This window comes from Actinia tenebrosa, unplaced genomic scaffold, assembly GCF_029948245.1.
Source record: "Actinia tenebrosa isolate PJP-AT-01 unplaced genomic scaffold, QUT_ActTen_1.0 PGA_scaffold2__45_contigs__length_23673736, whole genome shotgun sequence".
Taxonomy (NCBI): domain Eukaryota; kingdom Metazoa; phylum Cnidaria; class Anthozoa; order Actiniaria; family Actiniidae; genus Actinia; species Actinia tenebrosa.
The window spans coordinates 4,868,445-4,879,734 of NW_028292579.1; the positions used below are offsets into that span (position 1 = coordinate 4,868,445).

The 11,290-nt window shown below is 35.2% G+C and overlaps 2 protein-coding genes across 2 annotated transcripts in view; one reads left to right on the forward strand and one right to left on the reverse strand.

The window, feature by feature from the left end:
• Window positions 1-483: 483 nt before the first annotated feature.
• On the reverse strand, window positions 484-4,057 carry LOC116303259 (uncharacterized). The gene is made up of 5 exons (XM_031712771.1): window positions 3,963-4,057; window positions 1,757-1,871; window positions 1,529-1,603; window positions 911-1,003; window positions 484-764 (listed from the first exon to the last, which is right to left on the reverse strand). Exons 2-5 carry the CDS (start codon window positions 1,830-1,832, stop codon window positions 562-564), a joined length of 447 nt encoding a protein of 148 aa, XP_031568631.1. The 5' UTR covers window positions 1,833-1,871; window positions 3,963-4,057; the 3' UTR covers window positions 484-561.
• A 2,534-nt stretch (window positions 4,058-6,591) lies between these two features.
• LOC116303260 (uncharacterized) overlaps window positions 6,592-11,290 on the forward strand; it is an 18,810-nt gene continuing 14,111 nt past the window's right edge. Inside the window, exons 1-4 of the mRNA XM_089034568.1 lie at window positions 6,592-6,683; window positions 9,600-9,705; window positions 10,570-10,638; window positions 11,229-11,290. The exon at window positions 11,229-11,290 is cut by the window's right edge and continues 7 nt beyond it. Of these exons, the coding sequence (XP_088890694.1) occupies window positions 6,602-6,683; window positions 9,600-9,705; window positions 10,570-10,638; window positions 11,229-11,290 (319 nt within the window). The 5' untranslated portion in view covers window positions 6,592-6,601. The remainder of the gene's footprint in view (window positions 6,684-9,599; window positions 9,706-10,569; window positions 10,639-11,228) is intronic.

Genomic DNA, 11,290 nt, shown 5'->3' on the forward strand with positions numbered 1-11,290 from the left:
ATGCCCAATTTTTGGCATGATCCTATTATATAAAATTCTTAGCGTGACTTTTGCCATTATCGGGTTTTTTTCCCGATTGTTTGTCGCGTTTAAGATTTTTCTGTTCCGTCAGTCGAGTGAGAGGGCGAGACTTATCAGTATGCAAATAAGTATTCCATCATTTTGTGTGTTAAAGCTACGTGAGTGCGCAAACAGCTATTTCAGAAAAGGTTGATGAAGGTTTTGTTGTATGTTAAACACCGAGCCCGAAATGCACTCTGGACGATGCTGACATTATTTACATACTATGAATATTATATATTTCAAGCTCAGTAAAGGTGCGCTACTACGAGCAACAAAATCGCGCAACATTGTTGCCTTGCAAAATGCAGAGGAATTGCTGCTCGTACGTGCGATTCCACGCGCAACAAATTTGCATTAAAGAGTCTCTACTTCGCGCCTTTACTTCACCTTTCTAAAATGTTCGAATCACATTGCGCATACTTTACGCCATGGTATGCCCTAATTTATTATATTTTTTAATAAAATTTAATACAACTTGGTTATTTTCGGATGTGATTTTCACATAAACAGAGATTCTATGGCATTTACAGCCACCTCTTCAGCCTTGGCCGCGGTGCGCACTGTTTGTAACACCCAGTTAGCTCTACGCACAGAGATTTCTTGTGCCTTTTTGGCAAGCTTCGAGATTTCAAGAGATGAACGGGCTGCCTGTGCTGCTGCTACCAGAGCAGTGGTCTGGGCCGATGTTGCCTTTAAAAGAGCTAAACACAATAGAGGGGGGAAAAGAGAAAAATTGAGGTGAACACATTTGAGCATATATCTTACATACATAATTACAAATTTTTTCCAAAAAATCTCAAAAAAGGTTCTTTCGAACACAGGTAGCCCACACCATTATATTACACACCTTCTCTCGTTAACTTTGTTTTGTGTGTATCCATATTATTTACGGTAGCGATCTGGTTTTTCTTCCCTTTAGCAAAGTCCTTGTAGTAATTATCTGTGTAAAACAATACGTAACAATAAAAGGTTTATTATCTGCCCGACGTCACCTCTTCTTTCACGAACTCTGCTTTCTGATCAGCTTTAACACCAAATACAAAGCTCATCTACGAAACAAGCAGGTTTAAAACTTAACACTGATAGTTATTGCACGCTAGAACATCAATAATTTGTTAGAACTGAGAGGTGCGCACAACCATCCGTTAGTTGTATGAAGTTATGTATACATTTTTCGAAAGACGTCGGTTGGAGATCGATCTGAAATCTGATTATTTGAGACCAAGTAGCACGCTGCAATTTTGTAATACATTCACAGCAGAACAACGTAGTTTCATTTTATATTGGAATGTGAAGAAGAAATGTAATTTTTTTTTTCTTTTTTTTCTTTTTTTATCTTGGCCAGAAAACATAAAAGCACAAACATTTCGTTTAGTCTCAGACCGCCGCCCATTTCCGGATTTCGGACCGGAAGTTTTTGAAAAGTTTTGAAAGTTTTTTGAAATAGGTGTATGCTATTGAATACCTTTCACGTAGTGTTCTTTTTCATACCCATGTCCAGGTTTTGGTTTATAAAATGGCGAAACTATTGGCTTTGCGTCTGAAAGCAAAAATATATTATTTCATATTATTATGTATACATTTTATGCACTGTTAATATGATTTTCTTAATTCTGTTAATACAGTAAATGACGTATAACTATTTAAAAGTATATAATAGTTTGCATTAAGGGTTAAATGTCTTTATACTTACATATTTCATTAATAGTAATAATACAAATGATGAAAATGAGAAATGATATTGTTGTCACATTTCTTATCCCTGCCATTGTTGTTTTCTTTTTTTGAAGATTGGTTCTTTTTATACTCTGTAGAACAGAAAATTACTCTGTATCATTAGGAGCGTTTGCGGGCAAATACGTTTCCCATGTACGTGTCCCTCCTTAACTTCGCATTGTAAAATAAATTAAATCATCATTTAAGTTTGATGATCACCGAACTCACTAAGTGAGATGATATCGACAAAGTGCAGGCGTTTTCCCGACAAATATTGCTTATTGCGCAACCATAATAAGTCATGTATAAGTCTTTTTGGTTTTTTGTTTTTGTTTCTTGAAACAATTCGTAACCTATAGAATAATATCATGAATTTATATAATTATGAATGCATACAAACAACTTTTAGCTTGAATTTGCAGTCATTATGCGCGTGCAACATCGATGAGAAATAAATTAATAATAATAATGATAATAATAATAATAATAATAATAATAAAATGTTTTTCGGCTCCAGGTTTTATGCAAAGTATTTTTTCTGTTATTTAAAAATAAAAGAAAAAATAACATATATATATATATATACAAAATAAAGGCAAGGTCTCGAATTTAAAGTTTCACAGAATCCATCATTAGTTAAAAAATAACAGTTATTTTATTTTCGTTTCAGGGATGATTACCAAAGCTTCTGTAAAGTGGAACAAAACTAGCCAGCTAAGTCAATATACGTTTTTGTTAAAAAGAATGACAGTCAACAATGACACTCGACGGGATGGCTAAACGAGTCAATGCAATTGTCACTATAAGGTACGTAAAGGGGGAATAATTCATGAATCAAAAACTTCGAGTTTTCATCTAATGATTCAAGGGTAAAATTTTTCTCATTTATATAGTAATGCGATGTTTTGTTATTTGGACTAAAACATACTATTCTATTATTTTTCGAGGAGAAAACTCTCAAGTCTCGTCCGGCATTTTTGAAAACGGATTGCTTTAAATACTATTTTCAAAAAAACATTCGTCATTCACACATAGCGTTTTCGAATCGTTTTCGCATGCCACGTGCACACGAATCCGTTGTCGAGTGGCGCCTTCATCGGATACGTGTGGATGGAAGGGCAAACCCCCACCCCCTCCAAAAAAGAGAAAATAAATTTTTCATATGCGTTTGGGTGGGGCCTCATTCTCTCGAAAATTCAACATCACTATATTCCGGAAAGCTAATAGACAATTTCCTAACTTCTACAACTGAGCAACTGCGCATAAGATTGATTAATCAATCCCGGCGGAGATGTGATTAAAAATTGAATCTGTATACAATTTGATGAAAAATCCAATCGTAGTTTATTTTAATACAAAAAAAAAAAAAATAATAATAATAATAATAATTTGTCTTTTTTAAAGAAAGATTATAGGATGGCATTTTTTATCTGTACACTGCAAAGATTTTGGATTTGGTATTGTTTCTACCAATGTTGAAGTTATATTGATTCAGGTTTTTGTGCTGTGTTTCGCCTTATTAATATTTCATTAATTTCTAAAGTAGTCCTTTTGTTTGCCGCTACTGACCATCCGGTACCACCAGAAGTGAATCGATCAAGAGTTGTATCTCTATTAATGATAGTATTAACACTTTTACTTGTGTCAATTGAATATTCTTTATGGAAAATACAAATACTTTCTAAGATAGTCTCAAGTAGTATTTAATGCATTTTCTTTTTCTTTTTCATATAATCATTTTTCAAATCTAAACAAATAAGATTGGATCCAATATCATAATTTTCATTTGTAGGAAATAGAAAATCGGTTTTAGTTTGATCAATCTGTTTGACACAATATTAATCACAGTATCGAGAAAATTTAATAAGAATATGACTATGATAATATGTAAGGTTGTGAAACTGTTGAAAAATGTCAATTCCTTGTACGGAAGTAAGACTTCAGAAAATCCGGTGAGATCACTGAGTTGCTCAAAACCAGATAAGTGGCAGTCCTTAAATATGAACTTATGGGCAAATATAAAAACGTTTTATATTTCTTTACATCTAAACATAGGCTTGATTATGCTATAACTAGAAATGAACTTCACTCTTTTTTACTGATACTAACATGAACAAATATCATCAAAAACTGAACCAATACTAAAAGCCTGATAAAACTGATTCAGTATATTTTTATCTTACCTGTGATTCCTAGCAGAATATCACATTGTTGGGTCTAAACACAGAAACTAAAGTATTCGTTATCGGCTCACGTTGATACGATCCTGTCTTAAAGTAGCGGCTATCTATTCTACCAGTTTGAATTTACGAAAACATATCAGGTCGTGTTTTTCCACCAGTTGTTATGCTTCAAAAGTTGATGTTTATAGGCTTAGGAGATGGTGTTTTGGTTTGTTTGTGAATGGTTGATCTAGCAGCAAATCTGGAAGCTGTAAAGGCTTTTCTTAAGATCTTTTGACCTACAAAGTGAATCTCTATCGGTATAGCTCAGTGTCTTGAAAACTAAGAATGTTTTGAGATTTTGAAGCTACAAAATGAGAAATCTCTTCTCATCAGTTATCTTGTATCTTCTAATACTACTAGCTGCGTTTTACTTCACAATAAGAAAAGAAAAGAAAGCAAGAAACCAACGAAGAAAGAGAATTATAAAAATAATCTTAAAGCAAACGGGGGAAATAGGAATAACATAGGAAGAAAATTGTTTCTTAAGGCATAAACTTTTGATGAATAAAAGAATTACGAGAAATTTAGATATCTTGGTGTTGATCGATTTTATTAATAATAATAATAATAATAATAATAAATAATAATATCAATAATAATAATAGCAATATATAGTAATATTTCGAGTAGTTTCTACTGTCGCAATACTAGGTATAGTCAGGATGACCCCAGTGAATAATTAATGTGCTCGCCCCTTTCCTCGATTGATACTGACGTGCTGCTCCAGTGTAGGACGCAAAGGAACATTTAAATGTAGAAATTGATGTATGGCATACAGCACATGCCATAGATCATCTGAGTGCTTAAATTTGATATGCACTCTTTTGTATTGATGTACGAGAATTGCATAGGGGCTAGCCACATGAGGGATGAAATGAAATGGTTTTCAATATTGGGGACAGGTGGACGTCGTTCGAACATTATATGCGACACAAAAAAGGTTTGACAAAACGATGACATCTAGTTTAAAAAAGTCGATGACATCCGTATTTTCATCTACGAATCTTCGGGGTGGATGCAGTAGTATCCTGCGGTGCACCGGACACCCCTCAAGCCGTCTTAATTTTTTGGTAGATATATGTCTCCTATTTATTTATAATTTCCGTTTCTCGAATATTTAGTCCGACTCGATTAAATTGCATATTATTAAATCTAAAAATAAAGCTAAGAACAAATTAAATAAGTCAGATCGGGATTATTAATGACGTCACTATGTCGTCACTTTTTCATTTCGGACACCCCATTGCAAATTTCTGGGAATCGTTCCTGAATTTTTCTCTTATATTAAGAGCCTTTCGATTGAGATCGGTACTTAACGAGTAGAAAGGAGTGCACATTTATAGTGAATGATAGTGTACATGATATCGTGTGACGATGCGATAGTGATTTTACCATCCATCCATCCATCCATCCATCCATCCATCCATCCATCCCTCCCTCCCTCCCTCCCTCCCTCCCTCCCTCCCTCCATCCATCCATCCATCCATCCATTTATTGATTGATTGATTGATTGATTGATTTGAAAATTTGCCAGAGGCAGGTAATTTACAAAAGAACACTAAGTCCCCTACGAGGTAAATTAACCTAATACTGAAATGGCAACCTCTCTAGCTTCCTTTCTTCAGCGACCGGTTCCCTCGATTTTTTGAATAATTTAATGTAACTACAACTAACTATCATTGCTTCTTTCTTTTTTCTTTTTCTATAGCCTTAAGCCAAACAAACTTTATCCTTACATATATCTACATATATCTACTTTTTAAAAATGTCACAAATGTCGACCATTGTCGATCTTATGCGCACGCAATTTAGTTAACATGTAGTTTAGGCTTCAAAGTTTGGTGGAAAATATTTGTATTATATTTTTAATTAAATTTCGGTCCGTTTTGTGTCCATCGATCTATAAAGTCTCCCAGCTTTGTATGTAGCTGCAATCTATTGCAAAAACTTAGAGGTAAGGATGTTTTACGCGTTCCCCCTAATATATAATAAAATAATAAATAAATAAATAAAAACTGTAAGAATAAATATGAAATAGTCAAGCTGACGGGACAGCATTTTAATATATTGGTTGTGTGTAATGGATGTTCTGATGTTGAGGTGTTTGGGAATAAGACTGCGTTCATAATGCATGGCAGAGAGGGGCGCAGGTGAAAATTTTAAATGACAAAAAAATTCTTAAGATCCCCCCTTGAAGTCCCCCCAAAAATAACTATCCCCCCTGGGCAATCTCTCGTAGCTTCTAAAAATTTTGCATCCCCCAACTCTCTGAAAAAAAATTTCAACCCCCCCCCCTCCCTTCTACTGGTAAAAATTTTTCCGAAGCCCCCCCCCCCCCCCCCCCCCCAAATTTCACCTGCACCCTTGATGTAACTAAGCAATAAAGTTGCAGTTAAGATAACAAACATAATTAATATAATATTAAAATACTTGTTCTAAGACACATACATAACCGTAATGAAATTGCATGAAAAATTTTTAATAAAAAAGCTTTTAATATTAATTATTTAAGTTGAATTTAAATAATAAAAGGTGAGAATCTAGAGTTTGGTTTGAAATCAAATGAATCAGGTCAGTGTGTCTGTGTGCAGCTCACAATGGATGCAAAAGTCTTTGTACTTTTCATTTTATTTCTCACGAATATCTCAATCTTGATATGTGAAAATATCAACTCTGAAAGTAAGTATCCTAGAAAATATACTTAATCTTGCTTTCCTTTTTGGTTTCAAATATTGCATAAAAAAACTTCATTTTGTTTGACTATAAACAAAGGTAGTTAGTGACTACTTCACTGTTATTGCAAAGTTACTTAGAACTTAACCAAATGAATCCAAAAGAAAATACTTTATCTTGACACGAAGTTTTAATCCTTTCTTCCTTTACTAGCTATAAAAGATTGTCACACTCACTTTTCTCAATTCATGTTGATGGTCCCTTCGTGATAGGTCAGTAATGCGCAGTATTGATGCGTTAACTCAGCAATTCGACCCGAGTTAGAAAAAAATCTGGTTTGTTGCCTATGTGAATAGAAATACTTGTTGGATACCTTTTATATTTAAAGGGCTTACTTTTCACCGGGTTCTCCGGTTTTCCTCCCTCAACAAAAATCAAATTCCAATTTCTCTTATTTTGATCAGGAATCGAGGGACCAGGTTAGGAAACAAGCGTGCGTGCTTTGTCTATAATACCCTCGTAAAACAAAACGTTTATTAAACAAAACGAGTAGTATGCAGCGACAGTATAGGTATACAGTAAATATGTTCATAATCTCCCTAAAACTGATAACTATTCAAACTTTTGGAAAGAATCGATGAAGGCTTAGTTGTAAGAAATGTAAATACGATTCCCAACTTAGACGGATCGTTAATTCTTCATGACGATCCGTCTCATTTTGTGTGTATTGGACAACCCTCAACAGGGCGCTGAAGAGATAAAATGGAAACCGGGATTTGCTTACATTTTGCTACCAGAAAAGTTGGCGCGCGCGCTCTGATAACTGTATTGTGACTGGCTGTAGGTCACTATAGAACTAGGCTAAGTAACAATCAGAACGGCGACCTTCAATGATACTGAGAGTTTCTCAAAATCTATATAAGCAAATAGGAACCTGCGCTGTGGAATAGCAATGTTGCAATACTGATAAAATAGGAGAGGTAACAGCGATAAAAAGTTGCGATAATCCATGATATTATTTTATGGCTTTTATAATCATTGGTAACACTTGAAACGACGTCTTTAGATTTATTTTTCTAATCTAAACTTTATGCATTTGAAAAAATTGCCTTAACGTTAACGCAGGTGAAACGAGTTTCTTTTACAATTGAGTGAATATGCCTGTGTACAACACAGTATTACACAGGTTTTTAATTAAAACTAGATATATATCAGACATTGAAAATCGTTTTTTCAATACGAGAACAGTTGCCATTTGTTTTTATGGTTTCTAAATCTTAACAAATGCAATGTAATTTAGTTTTGCTTACACCGTTACGAAAACTGAAGTTACAGACAAAGGTAAAGAAAGACAATTGCTTAAAATAAGAAGTAAAAGATCGAGGAAGCACTCATGTACTTTGTTAGAGTTTTTTATCTCTCCCCTTCTCTTCTGTAATAAGTTATAGGTAAAATGATTAATTATTGATAGTTCAATTACGTAAAAATCAAAAAAGACTGAATATCCTGATTGGCTTAATCTACAGTGTATTGAATTTCGGCGTCTTTGAAGTGACGGGCGAATTGAATGAAAACAAAAAAAAACTTGAAATAGTTTATTACTTTTTTCAGAGGAAGTTTTGACTATTTGTGATCTCTCAAGCAGGAGGGCTACAGAAAGTAATAATACTCAATAGATGATATCCCATGACTGACCGTGCGAATTAAAAAACGACAATTTTTACATCAAATACGATGCCATCTGGGGTTTTTGAAATATTAATAACATATGCTATTGGAAGTAATCTTTAAATATCTGCCGGCGCATCCGCCATACAGTCACTAGTACCAAGTACAAACTTATTGCATCAACTTACAATCATTATTACAGCTGTAACATTGAGTGATAATGATTTGACTGACTGATAGCGTACTACAACCTTTTCAAGTAAGAAACCCCCAAAGGCGAGCGGGTGGGGGAAAGGGGGGGAACCGGGTTAAGAGCATCTATATCCTCGTCCTATCTCTTAGGGGTAACGACTAGCGATTTGGTATCTTCGAGGGTATTAAAATGTCTTGGTATATTTTAGGGTATCGAACAAGGAAGAGCCCATGGCTTTTTGTATTTATAATAGACTATGATATTTGAAAATTTACTTCACGTACGGTACTTCATTTCACGCAGATGGCCAAATGCATTTGTTGGTTAAAAATATTTAAGATATAACGCGTGCGTCGATTGGTTGGCTATCGTGTTTATATCAGCGTCGGCTACGCCTCGTGTTCATTAGCTTGCTTCTCTCGTGCTCTACAGTTTCCCAGCGTGTTTATATCACAGTACAGAGACATGCGTGTGCGTTGTTTATTCCTTAAATAAAATAACGATATGTTAATGATGAAGAGCTGTAACGATGAAATAATGTGCCATATGCGACGTTCCCATACCTTTCGGCAGTAAGAAACGTTTGGCAGGAATGCTTGTCGGTTCGCTTCAACAACGTTATAATCGAATTTACTGCACTATATCTCCTCATCCTTTTAAGACTTAGTTAGACTTTATTCTAAAGAAATTGGTATCGCGCTGGGATTTTTTCAAGTACTCATTTTTATTTTATTTTTTAAAATCATTTTTTAAAGCTCGCGCTGTATCTTTATTCCATAATTTTTGTTTCTTTCGTTTCATTTCGTTTCGTTTCGGGTTTTTCTCTCTCTTCTTTCGCAAGACCTTTCCCCGCGCGCAGGTATGGGACAAGTAGTGCAGCGAACAACAGAGAATGCATTGAGAAAGTGTTTGCGCAGGCTTTAAGTGTTTTCTTTTCTAGTTATTACTTTTTCGTTATTGATTTTTATACTAATCAGTGAAGTCTCGTAAATGGGTCCTCATGTCTAGTCATGAATTTTTGTTCTTATTGTCCAGTTCTGATATGTTTTTCTTTTTTTCAGTTTCCATCAATGAAACAGATTGCAGAATTTCTCAAAACAAAGTAAATTGCAAAGAGGCAAACCTAACGACGATCCCTTGGGACATCCCACTAAGCACCACAAACTTGTAAGCATATACTTGTTTCATTTGTGTTCTCTTTTCAATCAATTTACTTTAGGGTCAGATTAAAGTGCCTATGACCCCTAACTTTAAAACCCCGAGAATTAAAGTGCCTATGACCACTTACTCATTTGGCATTTGGGTTTATTTGTCATCATTTTAAAATCAAAACACTGATTACTATGAGGAAACAAATTTGCAATAACCTTTCTATAAACCCTGAGTAAGATAATTATGTTTTATGCAGTATATTTTACTACCCCAGTAAATTTTCGTATATTTAATAATGCCTACTATGACATCACACTCATTAGCATACTGGAAGTATAAACCTTGATATCTCCAAGATGCATCACTCAAATCATATAATAATATTTTACTGTTTAACTTTTAACTTCATGTAGGATCAACTGAAAACATTGAGTAAGGGGTCATATGCACTAATTCTCGGGGTTTTAAAGTAACAGAGGAGAAGGTGCTGCCTTCGTAATTACATTTACACTGAATAACTGATTAGACCTTCATTTCTATCGGGTGACAACATTATCCTGCTTTTTAGGGACATAAAATAATCAATAAGTTATTAATGGATTTTAATAGAGTTTGAAATTGGTCCAATGTATTTCGAAGGCAACTTTTTTGTCGTATAGTGCAGCATAAACCTTTTTGTCGTATAGTGCAGCATAAACCTTTTTGTCGTATAATGCAACATAAACCTTTTTGTCGTATAGTGCAGCATAAACCAGCGGGCAAAACCGGAAAGTTGTGTCTTATGAGGAATGGTCAGAACGAGTGATTCACGTAACTTTGATATTTACCTTACCGTGTACTAGCTGAATACTATACTGTGTTGTTTTATATCTTGTTTAGATTGCTAAGTAATAATCTTATCCAAACCTTAAGTAACGGAACATTTGCTGGTCTGTATCTTCATGCGCTGTAAGTTCTTTGTAATTTTTTCTTGTATAGAAAAAGGACTGAAATGCTGAAAATTAATAATTAATAATTAGCCTTGCAACCGTGAATGCCTTAAGGGTCAATGGCCTATGAGGCCAAAGGCCAATCGAACTATTGACTCGTTGACCATGTCGGCAAAAACCGTGCCGTGACATAACCGTGTCGTGACGTGACCGTGCCGTGACATAACCGTGCCGTGACATAACCGTGTCGTGACATAACCGTGCCGTGACATGACCTAGCCGTGACATAACTTAGCCGTGACATAACCGTGCCGTGACATAACCGTGCCGTGACATAACCGTGCCGTGACATAACCGTGCCGTGACATAACCGTGCCGTGACCTAGACGTGACCGTGCCGTGACCATGTCGTGCAGTGACCGTGTAGTGCCTTGACCATGTCGTGTAGTGACCATCTCGTGCCATTCCATGCCATGACCGTGCCGTGACCGTTCGTGATGTCCCGCGTCGTGCGTTGCCTTGACCATACCGTGCCATGACAGGTCTTAAAAACATGTTTTCTTTATTTTTCTCTACAGATTACAAAGCTTTCTTTCTTCCTTTCCGCAGTGTCCTCAGCAGTAATAGGCTGGAAAAGTTAACGAAGGATATCTTCAGGGATTCGAAAATAA

Bases quoted from the DNA above. Each gene is read 5' to 3' on its own strand.
- LOC116303259 (XM_031712771.1), bottom strand. From the start codon at position 1,832: ATGGCAGGGATAAGAAATGTGACAACAATATCATTTCTCATTTTCATC. The intron at 1,604-1,756 runs GTAAGTATAAAG...TTTTGCTTTCAG, and splicing joins TATTACTATTAATGAAATAT to ACGCAAAGCCAATAGTTTCG. The intron at 1,004-1,528 runs GTATTCAATAGC...TGTTTTACACAG, and splicing joins AAAAGAACACTACGTGAAAG to ATAATTACTACAAGGACTTT.